Source organism: Arachis stenosperma, chromosome 8, assembly GCF_014773155.1.
Source record: "Arachis stenosperma cultivar V10309 chromosome 8, arast.V10309.gnm1.PFL2, whole genome shotgun sequence".
Taxonomy (NCBI): domain Eukaryota; kingdom Viridiplantae; phylum Streptophyta; class Magnoliopsida; order Fabales; family Fabaceae; genus Arachis; species Arachis stenosperma.
The window spans coordinates 46,132,099-46,149,200 of record NC_080384.1 but is presented as its reverse complement, the minus strand read 5'-3'; the positions used below and the strand labels follow the sequence as shown (position 1 = coordinate 46,149,200).

The 17,102-nt window shown below is 35.1% G+C and overlaps 1 protein-coding gene across 1 annotated transcript; it reads right to left on the bottom strand.

Annotated features, from left to right (window-relative positions):
- Window positions 1-1,774: 1,774 nt before the first annotated feature.
- LOC130944420 (DNA-directed RNA polymerase I subunit 2) lies at window positions 1,775-16,356 on the bottom strand. The gene is made up of 27 exons (XM_057872739.1): window positions 16,024-16,356; window positions 15,758-15,840; window positions 15,520-15,642; window positions 15,231-15,307; window positions 14,698-14,761; window positions 14,420-14,490; window positions 13,692-13,769; window positions 13,507-13,552; window positions 13,170-13,350; window positions 13,035-13,087; window positions 12,874-12,947; window positions 11,923-12,040; window positions 11,648-11,735; window positions 11,004-11,119; window positions 7,952-8,079; window positions 7,768-7,847; window positions 6,931-7,172; window positions 6,679-6,843; window positions 6,029-6,193; window positions 5,875-5,949; window positions 5,588-5,691; window positions 5,431-5,506; window positions 4,452-4,589; window positions 4,196-4,336; window positions 3,510-3,722; window positions 3,065-3,319; window positions 1,775-2,567 (listed from the first exon to the last, which is right to left on the bottom strand). Exons 1-27 carry the CDS (start codon window positions 16,187-16,189, stop codon window positions 2,154-2,156), a joined length of 3,534 nt encoding a protein of 1,177 aa, XP_057728722.1. The 5' UTR covers window positions 16,190-16,356; the 3' UTR covers window positions 1,775-2,153.
- Window positions 16,357-17,102: the final 746 nt, after the last annotated feature.

Here is a 17,102-nt window from a genome sequence, read left to right as displayed (position 1 = left end):
CAAACTTTTTAACTTTTTTCCAAAGAGTGATATTATCCTCTTGAAGAGAGGCTAAGATGCATTTAAGCGCTGAATATGAGTGATGACATTATCAATGTCTTTGTCCTTTGCCACGAATTGAATGGAGATTTGAAATTTTCACCTCAGTATCCTTAACAAAGGTTGGTGAGCGAAGAAGCATCTTCTGAACTTGGGAAAAGATGTCTTTAAGGAGTATTTTGGTTAATCTTGATTTGGTGATCTCATTTATAAGACATGAGTCCACGAACTTAAGAGAATGAAAGTCTTTCTCCAAAATGCAACCAAAGGAGGTCGGGAGAACGACCCAGGTAGTTCATTAAAAAATTTATTGAGATGGTTCATAAATGCAACCAAAGTAAAAATCTATTCGGGCTTAGTTAGTTAAACTCGGATATTTTTGACAAAGTCGTTAAGTCAACAAACTCGATTTTAGACACTATTCTGGATAAGAATGACATTTCGTGAATATGAATAAATGAGAAAACTACGGAATAAAAATGGCATTTTGTGAATATAAATAAATCAGAAAACTAGTTACTAACTAACGGCTAAGTTATTAAGACTAATAAAGTTATTAACTCACAAAATTGTCAGATCATAACATTAAAAATCAGAGTTATCAAAACCGAACCGGTGATCGAACCGGTCAAGCTACTAGGTTACTGGTTGAACGGTTAACCCGGTCACTAGTCAAGCTATTAGGTCACTGGATCATTGCTCCCGTACAGTTGTTTTCATGTGAAGTTGATATTTAAGAATCGTTAGATGATTTGACAAGTTTGACTAAATTATTATTTAACAATTTTCAATTATCAATTTCATATGAAGACAAATGTATGTGAGTCTTTACCTATTATTATATACTATAAATATTTGTTGAAAAAATAATATTAATAGATATCGTATAAACATGAAAAATAAATAATTTGTGATTAATAAAATTTATTATTTATCTTTTTAATTTATATTAAATATAAAAGTATAGTTAAATAAAATATAAATTATTTAAAAATGAGTGACATTAAAATGATAATAAATTGAATATAAGTAAACTAAAACATCCTATATGTATTATAATTTGTACATATAATGACAAGAAGCATTGCAGGTGGTCATGCTAGTGTCCTTACTATCTTTAGGTAAGAGGTTCGAACCCCAGCCATCACATTTTGGCCGTAGGTTCTCCTTCAATTGCGACCGAGCAATTCGGTAGAACCGATACTCACCGGGTTTGATCGGTTTTCTCCGGTTTAGTACGGATTTGATCGGTTTATTCCGATTCTTTACCTTAAGCGGTTAGAAGTTTGGACCGGACCGGTGTTAGATCCGATTCACCGATTTTCCGGTCGAACCGGCCGGTCCGGTCCGGTTTTGCTAACTATGTTAAAAATATACAAAGACAATAAATGGTTACTGTTACACCAAAAAAACAGAATAAAAGAAAAAAAACTCTTCCCTCTACGTCTCTAACACCCAAAGCACTATTGACTTAAACATCAGAATATTTTACAAGTTGTCCTCCTACCTAGTTTCAACATTGTCCAAGATATCTGAATCTTATTAGCTCATGACCTCCACAAAAGGTACAAACACTATAACTTTCTTTTAACTGATTCCTAAATATATTAGGCAAAGACCATGCCCAAAAAATTAGGCGACTAAAAGAAATTAAACAATGGGGAAATGCCGAAATGGTTTGGAGTTTGAACATTTTAGAAATAAACTGCTTCACGTAAAGTTTGGTGGATTTAAATGAGGCCCTTGGAAATCTCTAATCAATAATAAAAATTAAAATACAAATAGCAGACTTCTTTCACTTCGAGTTTTCTTTATGTCACATTTTACAAAAGAAAATCAAAATTCAGCAACACTAAATAATTTAGCTAATATTTTACATTGACAAACAATACATAGATGAATGTGAAAACGTCAAACCTTTCGTTACTATGTTACTATCTGGATCTGTTCGAAACCAACAGAAATTAAGATTGCAAGACTAGGAAAACTTTTACTCCCAGGGACGGGAGCAAGCATATGAGCTCCCATTAGATGTTTCATGATTATGCAAATAATAATCTTAACACGCTGTCATGCTAAGCATACTTCGCCATATCCAATGAGAACGCACCATATCAGGCTCCAGCTTGATTACTTAGCTTAAGAGTTAATTTTATGTTCATGGCTGCAAGCTCTGCTGCCAAGTATCTGAATACATACGGCATTGCAACTGCCTCCATGCCTTTACTTGTTTGGCATGCATCACACATGATCTTCTTTGGAGCTCTTCCAGGTGGAAGCCCCCCGATCGCCCGCACCGGCCGCTTTTGGGGTTGGATGAATACTGTTGTAAGCAAGCTTCCACAAAGGGAACATACATCAGCAATGTGATAATCAGAACAGGTGTGCAACCTATCGTGCAAAAGATATGCAGCCCCATGCGCAAGTAGAGAGTCACGTTCCATTTCTCCAAATCGAACTCCCCCACCACGTTTTCGTCCTTTGATTGGCTGTTTAGTGAGCTGGTCAGTTGTTCCAGTAGATCGAACCTGTAAAGGAAAATGCATTTGGTGTTGCAAATCGAATGACAACAAAAGCTTTTGTAAGGTAGTAGCCAGTAACCAGTGTCCAAGAAGAAAAGCACATTGAATTACGCGTTTTACACACAAGTTTGAGACCACTCAAGAACCCTTTTTTTTTAATGCATTGGGTCAGATTCTTTGGGTTGAAATTTTCCAAACCAAAACCCAACTCATACATCGTTGGTTATAATTTTTTCAATGCCAACCAACACATATTTTGGGGATTGAGTTGGGTTGAAATGTTTTCTTTGACCAAAATAGGAAACAAAGTGAAATTTAGATAATGACTTTTCACATTTAAGTTCAATTAGACACACCACTTCAAAAGCTTTAAAACCAAAAAATTGCAGGAATAAAAGGAGTAATTTGAAATGTTAATTTCTTTTCAAGTGAATCTTGCCAAGATAGGAGAGAATATAGAAAACAATATGAAGCAGCATTGACAAAACAGAGGATTTGCTCACCTGATATTTGTCCGAAACCATATGACGTAACCGCTGGTAATAAACAGGCCCAATAAAGATCTCACACGTTAATTCTGTTCCATAAACCCCACTATACAGAACCTCCAAACCATGATAATTGAATCCTTTTTTTCTTAGCATAAGACCAAGGTCATCGACAAGTGAACCTGATTTTGATTCAGACTCCCCATCATTTTTATTCACTGAACCACGAAATGGAGTTGCATCTACAAATTCTCCATGTAAGCTGCCTCCCTGAAAGAATTAGTTACACATTATAATTGATCTTCAAGGAAGAAGATGTGTAGAGCATCCAGAAGGTGACCAATATGCAAAAATGCTTGCAGAGCAGTCATTACATGATTCCCATCAAACATTCCATACAGAAAGTGTGTGATAATTTATACAATATCTTCGTGCTTATATCTTCATTTAAATGTTGTACCTTAGCAGCAACAGACTCCAAAAGCATTGCAATTGTCATTCTGGAAGGAAATGCATGCGGATTGATTATGAGATCTGGGCGCATCCCCGTAGTTCCACAAAATGGCATATCAATGTCTGGCCACAACTGAGAGCAAACACCTTTTTGCCCATGCCTACTACTAAATTTATCACCAATGATAGGATTCCGAGGCTGTCGGAACCGTATGTTGACCTGCTCCAGAAATTGAAAGCACAAGAAAAAGTTAACAGATTGAATTGAATAATAAAAATTGTAATAAATTTTTCCTTCTACAGCTTGTGCTGTATATATCTTGTAATACTACTTGAAATACACTACCAGGATTGGTTAGTGTAACTGCTACTATAAAACTTCTTCAGGAAAATAACATCCATTTATTTGTAAATTAGAGAACCTCTTCTGACAAATGAACTCTTCAAAGCTGTTCATGGATATTGACTGCTAAAAATATATATAATTTTAATGAATGATGTGGGAAACAATGTTCAAACTTCAGCAAAATGGGTGAATGGCATTGATACTACTGTTCATGGATTAAGCAACCCAATAGCATAGGATATAGGGACCAATAAATATCTATTTAAATTTATTATATCATAAATGTTTCAAAATTTAAACCTACTATCCGATTACACTAGGAAATATATGCAAAAGCATTGACTTGCCTTCTGAAGATCCTTCTTGTTTTTGACATCAACAGCAACATAATCAACATAAACAGGTTCCGTACCCTTCTTTCTTAAGGTTTGCACAGAACTCCTTTCTGTATTATAAATGCTACAGTAGGGTTCATCCGGTCGTATGAACTGGAAATCACAAATTAAGAGTAACAAAGTCGCAGTCAGGAGAAGAATGAGAGAAGGGTGTGCGTGCGCACACACACACACACACGCACACACACACACAGAGATGAAAGCAAACCTGGCCAACATGTGGAAGGCCATCTGCATCAAGCATACAACCAAATTTGTTTATGTTGCTTCTTCTGAACATTCTTGGGGTTTGACTTGACTTGCCTGACTTTCTACCACCCATTTGAGTCAGGTCAATAGTTTCAGTCTGCCATAATATTCAATAAAGCAAATTAACAATCATAATAACATGAAACATTGCCTAAGAGTCAAAACTTGCAACTGAAAAATTTAATATAGGTGGATTACAATATAAAAGAAAATGGAATTAGAGATGCATATAAAAACAGTTTTATGGCAAATTTACAATCAGAATTTGTGGCAAGAAACATTATCTACAGTCAAAGCAAACAACTGAAATATCAATACTTGGACTACACCACCATAATAGGACATGGAGGTACAGAAGCAAACACAGATCAGTGTATGCAGTAGATTACCGATGTCATCTAGTCACAAGAAATGTGCTAGTTTGAAGGCTCCAGAAAGAGCATAATAGCAAGGTACTCTATAAGTGAGTATTTGGCCTTTTAGGCCAGACCATGAGAGACTATACTGTTGGAAATGCAGAATATATCTACAAATAGACCAATGGTCAAGGATTCATGAGTTGCCGCTGGGTGTTTAGGGTTAGTGTTTGTGACGGTGAGGAGCAGGAGCCAGGGACTGGAGTGGGGAACAAAACCATCAAAAATACGATCACACTTCAGCACCACCACTAAAACTTGTACTACATGAGGTCAGCAATGAATCAAACATTATAATGTACTCTGCTGATTTTTAGAGAGAGAGAGAGAGAGAGAGAGAGAGAGAGAGAGAGAGAGAGAGAGAGAGAGCAGCAATGAAGTTTCAAACAGAAGAAACTTGATTGAGTATAAACTGCTAAAACTTCAAAAACCCAATCATAATGTCATGCGAATAGTGATGTGAGAAATAAACAGTAACACATCAAAATCAAGAAAACGTAACTAGTTTGTCATATATCAAACCTGATATATTTGTCCGTGAAACATCCCACGTTCCACTGATGACTTGTTTAAAATCATGGCATCCTCCATATCATATCTGTGAGCCGTTTATAGATTAACAAATATGTTTATAAATATAAAAGGTTAAATTACAGTTGCTTTGCTCTAAAGCAGTTACCCTGTATATGCCAGAACTGCAACTATTGCATTTGTTCCTGTTGGAAATTCGTCAATGCAATACTTGGTATATGCACCTGTGCGCACAATGGGACTCTGGGGAGTCTGAAAATAACCACAAAATATTCAACTTATAAGAGGAAAGCAAAATATTATAAAATAATGATATGTGAGATGCAAGGGAAGTAATTAACTACAAAACCAAACATTAGGGAGGCTCCACATTTTTATCTGGAACAGTGGGTATCTGCAATCTATAAACATAAAACATAGCAAATTTGAGCAAACCTGAAGGTGATACAATTTTTGATCTGCACGATGGTGAATTGCTTGTGAAGAGAATGCCATTGTTTGCTTTGCCATCTACAATGAAAGCAACAACAATCTGAAAACATCTGTTGATCAAGCAGTCTTACAGTCTTAAACACACCAAGACAAATACCTGACACTGGTACATATTTCTTGGGCTCTGATTATGATCTGACCAAGGAGTAAGATTAGCCACTACGCTAAGCATTCCTGTCGGATGAATTTCCTCATGAGTTGCAGGGAATGAACTTTTCCTTCCTCCATCTCCTCCATCAGGACATCTTATCTCCATAAAAACCTGACAAGGAATATAAAAAGGTGCAACTCAGATTGGATAGATCCTGTGTGAAAATAGTCATCTCAATAAAGATAGCTTTAGTTCTTCAGTTCCAAAAAAGAATTCAAACGTTAAACAACTCTCAGCTGGTGAGTTCGGCTACATGGATTAATCATTGCCAAAGTACTGTTATAAAATATAAACCACACTGAAATTTTAAAAACTCTTCTAGTAATTTGCCCCAAGGTCTCCCTTTGCTTCTAGCTACAAAACTACCCTCCATCTAATCCACTCTCCTAAGTGGATCCTTGGCAAAACTTCTCCAAGCATGTCCTTCATACCACCTAAGATGAGATTTTATCATCTTCTCATTAATTGGTGCTATGTGAAATATTTCTCTACTGCAATCGTTCCTAATCTTATTTAGTCTAGTGTGTCAATTCATCCATTTAAGCAACCTTGGCTTAATCCAAATAATGTTAAACAGAGAAAAAAAATACTTTTACCTGTTCAAATGGCCCAATAAGTTCGATGTTTTCACTTCCATCTGAAGGAAATGATATATTTCTCACTGGCCGAACAAACCTTGAGGGGGATGTGAACAGGTATAGACCAGGATATGCTCCACCCATGCTCAATGGAACATAACCCACTTCCAGATGATCAGGAATCTGCAACACATAATATTTAAGTCAATATGAAAAAGATATATCATACAGTAAACAAACACAATATGATTTTTTTAAAAAAAAAAATACCACTGGAGCAGATGAAACTTTTAATCGTCTTATGTGAGCCACAACTTTCTCAACTTCACTGGAAGGTATACCACCAACAATACAACCATCTAAAAGAACAGTTAGTAATTCAGGTGGGCCAGGAAGAACTAGCTTTGGTAAAGATGGTATCATTCCAACCTCAGTTAAAACATCGAGGATATCTTTTTTTATACTAAAATAGTCTTTAATCGTTCCTTGAGATTTGATGAATGAAGTAATCCCTGACAAAAGAGACGAGAAAAATTACTGAACTTAAATTGTCTCTAAAGATAAGTGATGAAACACTTTATTTAACCAATAAATATTACCACATAATTTAATTGTCTGTTTCTGTAGTAATACTTTTCCATTCAGAGAGTCAAACCATAGACCTTCCTTAAAGGGAACAAGTGGTTGACCACTTGTACAAACCAAGCATTGGTAGAGTTCTTATGATATTTTATATGGTGAATTTTGCCATACATTTTTATATATTAGCCTTCTGGAACACCTTAAGTGTTGAAGGTAAAATCCTAAAGTTTCTCACTTGAACAGTTGAATAACAGCTATTAATTAATCCAGAGAAATATAACACAACACTTATTGTGAACACCCTTACAGAAACAGAGGGTGATGCAATATGAAAATTGTTAACAGAAACCAATGGAATATAGTGCAGCATACTAGAGTTTTATGATGTAGGGTTACACTACAGCAAATGGAAAGAATAAACGACTGTATCTTAGGTGACAAAATTTGATGCAAAATATGGTACAAATATGGATAGGTACACTAACATAATACATCACTATCAGGATAAGGTAACAAATAACTTACTGCAAGTAGATGTCATGTGGTTTAACAATCCACAGGGCTCTCCATCAGGAGTGTGCACAGGGCAAAGAAAACCCCAAGATCTATTGCAAGAAAAACATCTCATAAATAATAGATACAATCAGGTGCATATTATAACAAGAATATGTAATACGCTGAATTACTAATTAAGTAAAAATGTACTTACTCAGGCAAAAGCTTCCTGACAGTTGTAGTACGTAGCCCAGCAAATGAGGCCCCTCGATGAACAGCACGAAAATGTGAAAGAAAACGTAAGAAGTTCAACCTTTCAGCCTGAACTGTATAGCCTGCCCTCTGATCAAGCAAATATAACCAAATGAATTTTAAAGGGCATCATGCTAACATAAAGAAAGATATATAAAGCAATCAACCAATTATATTGTCATAATTGAATTTTGATTGGGAACAATAATTTTATTAAGATGAAGAGAATATTGATACAAGATATGACAGCAAGATATCTTCTTACCAAGAAGAGAACAAACCAAGAAACACATTATTAATGACACATAACTTTTCAATCCCTTACCATATCCAAGACAGGTATTCCTCTAGAATGATAAGGATTTTTTTTTAATGGAAAAAGAAATTGTATTACAAAAGTGGATGAGACTTACACAGATACAAAAGGATGTAATTAACACCTAGAGGGATTTGCCATAGAACAATGCAAGATGCTCCCTTTGCATATCAGTTAGTGAAACACCCTTAAACAGACTATGGCAGTTCTTGCAAAATTCTCTAAGTGATCGCCAATATATTTGACAACTATGGTTGCAAGGCACAACCACCCAACATTCACCAACATACCAGATAAAGTATTCATAAAATGTTAGCCACAAAACAATACAAAAATAGATGTGGTATCAATTCTGATTCTGAACTTGCCCAGCATATAACTAACTTTGACAGAGATAACCTTATGTATCATAAACTTGCAACATGTAAGAAATTAATTCAGTTAAGCAGAATTGTTCAAACAAAGAAGTCAACCCTAGGGTGTGTTTGGGTGGTGGGTAAAATGGGTGAGCTCATGTATGAAATTTTCCACCCATTTTCACCTAATCACCTCTCAACCAAGCATACTCGCAAAAAGAACTTTTGATTTCCAAATAGGTGTATCAAGGTGGAAAAAGGCTGTACCAAAGGAAGGAATAAGATTTGCAATAAGGAAACATAACATTTCTGATGGAAGATTTCATCCCAAGCTTGTAGCTTAACAATTAAGGATATAGGTATGCTTCAAGGTATGATGACATCCACATAATGTGTATTTCATCCAATCACCTATATTTCTCTGCAAATGCTAATGATACATTAAACTTATGGGCAGCTCTTGTTCTCACTAGTGATCCTTCCCTGTCATACACATGTATCATCCAAAAAAACAGTGGGGTTTATCTGCCACAGACATAATCTTTTCAAGGTGTTCACTGCCAACCATTGGTAAATAGGACCCTTTACAGACCATTTTCTACTGCTAAGAAAATAGGGTTTCATCTCACAAGTCCAAAAATGGGCCTAGGGTTTGCAACTCCAATTTCACCATTTTCCACACCAATCTTCCCAACTGTCAGGGCATGATCCACCCAGAAAAAGAATCAAGCCCATTTGAACAGAGTTTCCCTAACATGTTGACAGCAATCTCGTATCAGTACTAGGAAAATGTTCTGCAGCAGCAGTCTCAGCTAGCTCCTCAATGGCAATTGTACAGCGGTAGTACTGGTTTATGCTTGCCAACCACCCACCAGCCACTGCATGTATAGCAAAACCTAGGTCCAACCACTTTAACAGTGAAAGCATGGTTGGCCTTCTTGAAACCCTGCACAGCACATCATCTTATTATCCCATCATGATCTCTTCTTTCTTCTCTATGCATTCCAGCCTCAGTTTACTGCCTTAAAGAAAAATTTACTATCCACCTCTGAATTCAGTTGTATCATTCAATTTCCCTTGGGCTTTATTCCCTGGGCATGTTTTCTTCCATCTCCCACATTGTTTCTAGAAAAATAACAGTTATTATATCCCAGAACATTCTTCAACATTAATGTTTCCCTCTTTTAGAATCGCTTTATATCTCACCAATTGAAGAAGCCACATCCTTTAACTAGAATAGAGCTTCAGGGGGATGAAATGACTTCATGTCTTACCTGTTCACTTGAACAACTCATGAGAACACCCTCCAAATATATCTTCTAAATCACTAGTAGTAGCCCTATATAAGTCTCAACCATATATTCTTAGCAAATCCTTCTTGCACCCAGCATAGCAATATCTCATGGATTTTGGACTATCAAATTTTGAGACCTAAAGCATAACTCCTAAGCTTGGACCACTTAGGATTCTGAATGTAAGACACCTGCCATTCAAGCCAAGTATTGTTGAACCTCCAAGGTCTCTGGCAGCAACAAGTCACTCTCCATGTTGTACGCTCTTGCTGAAATGCCATTCCACCCTATTCAGCTCACCCACCTGTAAGCATCAGCACCCACTCAAAAACAAAGGCATCTCAACCCTTCTCCATTGCTCATTATTTTCCTTCCATGTTCAACACTCTGAATTTTCCTTTACAGAACCCAATTTTGAATTAGATAGACTCTTGAATGAAACTCAAGACTGTGTCCCACTTATCGTATAATTCTTGGACATTGTCCTTCACTAATATCCCAAACCTCCAAGATTTGGCAATGATCAACCTTGGCTAACCCTTGTCTGCTAAGTGACTCGAATATAGTAGGCGACTTTACATGGACTCCGACTTTGCTTCTATTCTCATTCCAACATATATTCCTCCCCAGCTCAAGTTGCTTTAACACCAGCTGATAGACTGATTCAAAGAATAACAAAATCCCAAGTATGTTTGACTTCACAACAAGAATATAATTGTACAAACATGTTCGAGAAATCCATTCCTCTCCTAGTTGCTGACTTCCTAATTTCTAAACTGATGATTTCTGCACCTCTAACACCGTCATTATCGTTGGCTACTAAGAGCTACTCTAATACTTATCTATCAAGACCTGTTAATTATAGGCCCAGTTCCTATTAGTATCTGATACTTTAAAGAGTAGAAATATCGAACACTAAGCCTTCACATGGAGGATACAATCCAATTATATTGACATGTGAAGAAATACAAAGAATAATTTAGGTACATCTCTTACAGTTTGCAAACACAAGCACCGGCATAATTTAACTGAGAACTGGCAAGTGCATACCTGCTGCAGATCTAGACCCGTCTGTGTGTTTAATCTTCCAGTTTTCAACATATTTTCAATGGTTGTACCTATATGCCTTGGTGGATTTTTCTCAAAAAGATTTTTTACTTGCCTAACTGCAAAACAAAGAGGCAAACAATGTAAAGAAAAGATCATGACAAATATCATCAATTTAGACATCACATAGAAGCTTAAAGACTACAGGGTGCATTGAATAATAAGGGGAGACCAGTAAATCATTTATTAATATTGTAAGTTAGTATAATCTAGAGATATTCAGTTAGTTAGAATAGCTGATCCAGCAAGGAAAGGACAGCTGTAGTTAGCTACAGTTGTCATAACTAACTTATGCATGAAAAGGCAATTATGCCCTTCGTATTAGCTTGCACCACAAGCTATCTTCTCTCTGTATATAAGCACCAATTGGTGCTAAGCTCAATAATAATATTGGAGTACATGATTCAGTTCAATCTCTCTTCTCTCTAAATTCTTTGAACTATCTCTTCTCTATTATTTATGAGCTCTCATGAATATTCCACAAAAAGTCGAGTACAAAGATATTAGCAGATGCCAACAGAAGGGGGAGGAGCAGAGTATTAATCATCGAAAATAACATTGCAAGAGGAAACAAAGATAATACATACTGTTGCCGATATCAAAGTTCTTGCTTTTTTCCTTGATCTCATCTTGAACAAGCTTTTTTCCTCTTTGCAGCCAATCTTCCAGTTTTTCCTAATATCAAAAATAATAATAAAAACCGGTGAGGAAAAAAGCTTAAACATCAACCTCTTATTTTTGTTTGTTTGTGTAAAAGTGATAAGACAGCAGAAAAAGACTTTTAGAAAGGATCCTTCTAATAATAAAACAAGACAAATATGGGGATTAATATATTACAGAAAAGGGGTTCAAAGCTTTCCACCTTAAGATAAAGTGTAATCAGATGGCCAGGGAGTAAAACCTCCTGATTTTGCAAGGAATCAGGGTTGTCAGGTACTGATGTCTGATCTATAAGTGAGAAAAGTTTCTGCAACATGAAGCTAAATGGAGAAGGAAAATAGAAGCTAAAATGAGAAAATAATAAATAGATCTCTAAAAATAGATAGTTAAAAAAGTAGAATAGAGGAACCAGAAAAGAAACCATATATAATCTCAATATATAAGACTTTGAAAAGAATACTACTGCTTGTGTCTCAAAAACAAAAACAAAAACAAAACAAAACAAAACAAAACAAAAAAAAATGTTTTTTTCAACTTTTTTGTAAAAGGTTGTGGGAATAAGTTTTAGACAAATCAATTTTCAACTTTTCAAATTAAATTGTGAAATAACTCTCCGAAACACGCACACAAGACTCACAACAGATATCTTATATAGAAGGCCAGTCTGGTGATGCACACAAGCATCCCACATTACACTTGGTCTCGGGGATGGCCCACTGCACCGCCGTACAGATCCAAAGGGTACGTAGGTAGCCTAATCTGCATCAGTGGCTAATTCCACTGCTTGAAATCATGACCTTGGGTTACATTTGAATACTGTCTCTAAGACAGAAATAAAAAGATAAAAGATGCATAAACTCGTTTGGTTGAAGAGCCAGAGACAGACAATTTTCCTGTCTCAAGATAAAAACATTAATGTATTTTTCTGTATTTCATAGAAGTGAGGACAGAATATATACGTCTTTGTCTCTGTCTCTATCAATTGTCTCTATATTTCTATCTCAGACAATATCCAAAAGCGGGATAAAGGTTACAAGGAGACAACTACATTATTACTCTAAGGCTGCCCTTCACAGCAAATATGTTATATTCATAAGAAAAAAGAAGTGCTCACTATGCAAAATAACCAAATAGAAGGAGAAAAGGAGCTAACATTAGTAGATTGAATTTGTCAAAATTATTCTCCAGATGAACAAATATGTAGTCCATTAAAACAGCATCAGCCACCTGGCATTGAAGGAAATTCATGAAATCAACAAACACAAAAATAAGGTAAAAAGAACCTCTTCTTCAAAAAAAAAAAATAATACATACAACAGGATAGCTGTCATTTTCAAGTCCAGTCATAATAGGCCGGAAATTCTCTCCTGAATTTAAAACTCAGAAAATTAGTATAGAAGTATGCAAATTCAGAAACAATAGGGTTTTCAAGAGAACCGCATTATGTACCAATATACTCTAAACATTGAAGGCGAGTGAAAAGAGACAAATCTCGAACTTCATCTAAAATTATTTTTGCCCTTTCACCGACAAGGTGAGTCCCAACAGTACCCTTTCCCTTTCCGTACTTCTCATTATAGCAGCTTGTCAAATTTAAATAAATTTCACGGTCTGTGGTGTCAATGAGGGCCTGTTACAAAAAGAACAGTTCTGTTGTAAACATATATGTATTAGCAAACCAAATATAGAACAAGGAAAATGGGATAACAGAAACTGTAGAATTCCATCTCATTGAAAAATTTCAAGCCAAAATTTACAGTAATTTAACAGAATCAGAACGTGTTACCTTTAAAACAATGCCCACAGGAAGCAAGTATTCCCTTCCTTTCATCCTGCAAAATGATATTACAATAAAAGTGTCTTTAAAATTTTAAATTCAAAATCATCAAAACTTTCTTAAGATGCAAGTCAAAGAATGTGAACGAAACAAAGAATTTTTTAAAAAGGAAGTAGCAACCAAAGACTTCTTACCAGAATCCTATTCTTGCACTCCCGTTACGAAGATAATACAATTTTACTGTTACTGATGATTGATCTGCTCTTACACACCTGAATAATTTATTAAAAAAGAAGTTATAAACGGTTCAGATATTGGGAGTTAAACATTAAAAAAGTTTATTTTCGGAGTTTTTGGACACAAAAAATAAAACAGTAAAGAAATCAAAAGACAAACTTCCATTTTATCTTCAGTTGAAACATCAAAAAGAAAGCAAAGAAACATGCAAATACTTTCTCTTCCCTTCCCTACCCTTTACTATTCCTGCTCTCCCATTTTAATCCCTTTGGTCATAAAAGTCAAAATTGTAAGAGGATAAAAATCTATAGGTGAAGCATTGCACACCTAGTAAAACATTTAAATACACAACTAAGGCTTGACCCACTAGGTGGGATTTGGTACATGATCAAACGATATTAAATTGTTATAGTGCTAACGGACTAAATGAATACAATATAGAAAAGTTCAAGGAAAGGTCAAACAAACAAAATCATTAGTTGCAATGCCATGGCATTATCATATATAATACTAATACGAAATGCACGGTAGACTATACGGAAAAGTACAGTAACATTAACGGCAACAATCTTTGAAATGAAAATATGTATGTACCTGTTCTTCATAAAAGGAGATATATGTAAACAACAGGATACAATGTAATTTTGTTCTTTAAAGTAGAAATAAATGCGAAGATATAACAAACCTTATTACAACAGCTTTATCGGTATATCCCTCTCGCCGGTCGCTAAATGAATTCCGCACCATACTCATTGGCTACAACATTTAAGAAACAAGTAATGAAATCAATAAATCTATGATATGGGATCGAGAAAGCCATGAATAGCCTTCAAAGCTGCTTGGTCCCAATAGTCCCATTACATGTTCCTGGACTAGCATAACACATTTTAACTCATACAGAAACAAGATAGCTCAGGCTCACTTGCAATAAAGGAAGTGCATAAGACAAAAAAGATTGCTTACATAGTTGCGTTTTGGCATAATTAATAGACGAATAACTCTCTCAAGGCCATTCAAAATGAAGTAACTGAAAAGATAAGGTGTTTGATCAAGGAATCATCAGTCATATAGTCAGGTGGATAAACAAGCAACCTAGGAATGCTTATAAGACAACAAAATAAGAATATGACGGCTTATATCAGCTTTCCAAATAGAGCTGCTATGGTGATTCAGCACCAACTCACTGACTTTAGTCTATATTAAATTTATAATAACAACATTTCATCCATTATTATTAATTAGCAGATTTTCTTGAAAAGGTTTAAATATCATAAGCTTTTATATAAGCATTAACCAAAACGAAGTACTTCAAAAATAAACACCAAGGAGAAAGAGAGAAAATAAATAATAAATCTAGACCATCAACATAAGAACTCAAACAACTCATCCAAACGAGAATATAGTATACCCCTAAGTTAGGAGCATATATTATCCCTGTAATTGAAAACATTGTACAAACCAATGTTAAGCTGCACAGAAAAGGTTAGACTACTTACCCACCCATTTCTGAAGCCTCTTCCTTGCAGGACACCAGCTTTTTTTCATTAGCATCTCTCAATCTGCATTTCTTTGACTGCACAGAATCCATCATATTCATAATATTACTAGTTATGCAACAGCAAATTTCCTGCAACTTCCACTATAGTTCCTTGCACAGCAACACTCTAAAAACCAAACTTATATGCACATGTACAACTTTTTTTCAAGAACGTGTTCGTGCTTATGTGTTAGTGCAGTTCTCAAAACTCAAGAACCCAATCTTAAAGCAAACAATAACCAATCTACCTTTAGCATTATGGGAAGCTCTCCAAAACTAACATGTTCTCTTACAACACTTGGGTTATCATTGTATTGAAAGCATACATTCAACATGAACTTCCCTGTATAAGAAATTCCAGCTTGTCTACACTGTTCAAAAGAAAGAAAAATTGCGCATACTGAGTCATTCACTGAACATAAAGAACAACAACTTAAAAAAACAATCTGCATAGCAAAACAAAGAATGAAAGTTCGAAGAACTTACTTCAAATGGATACAAAGGAGCCCACATTGTCCTTGAAATTCGCTCCTTCGCAGGCTCATTCACCGACGCATAATCCAACCAGAGTACGAAACGTTAAAGAATAGAATAATAAAAAAAAAACACTCTTTTTGGCAGAAAGTGAACATTGCAATGGTTAGTGCTGAAAACCGACAACTGAAAAATAGAAATTGCATGAGTTTAGAGCTAAAATATTAGGTGAAACAGGAACGAACAGAAAAATTGAAATATATAATAGAAAAGGATATCTCTAAGCTTTGTGGAAGTGAAAGAGTCGAAAATTTCGACGGGCTTGATGTGTCTGAGCATGGTATCCAAGCCGGTGTCAATCATGTGATCGAAGGACTCTATGTGAGGCTTGAAGAGCTCTCGCAGTGCCCCGAAGTCCGGATACGAACCCGGTTTAGCCGCCATATTCCTCGCTGCTGAACCGAACGATGTAAGAACTTAGTGGAGGTGGCGGCGGAGTGCTGCGGTGGGAGAGTTGAAGAGAGAGAAGATTGACAATGATGAAGCGGCTGCCAGAGAAGAAAGGAGAGCAAAGGACGCAAAAATATGTTGGAGGGGACGAGAAGGGTTTTGGACTTTTGGGCAAGGGTTTTGCTGATCATTAAACATAAATTGTCTCAATTTTTTTTTTATTTCAATGAATTGGAGAAAGAAAAATGCTAAGTGATCAGAATTTATTAATTTTCGCTATTAATTTAGTTATAAAATTAATTTTTTAGTTTGATAATTTAATAACATATTTTAGTTTATATTTTTAAATATTAATAATTAATTAATAATAAAAAATAATAAATTCTTATACATCTAATTTTTTTTAATAAATAAATTAACCTTATTGATTTTACAAAAACAACTTTACTATGTTATAATTATTTGAGTAATTTTAATTTTTAAAAAATAACAAATAAATATTCAAAATTTTTAGGTTCCTTAATTTTCTTAACTTTAATTACTTAGGATGTATTTGCATAAAGAAAACATTTTCAATTTTTAAATTTTTTATTTTTCAAAATCGTGTTTGTTTTATTCACTTTTTCTATTTTTAAAAAAATAAAAATACTGAAGACATGTTTGGACTGCTTTTTTTTAACTCATACACCAAAATAAAATAAAAATAACAAGAATTGGTGAAAGGAAAAACATACAAGACCTTAGAGCTTAGATTCAATAATGTGACCACTAGCACCACCGTTATTGTTACATGATGGCTATGAATTTATCATTTCATGTGAACTCAATCATCGCAACTCTTACCATTGGTTCTGCATCTAAGGAGGACAATCTTGCATATATAAACAGTGCAAAACTCGAATACCAA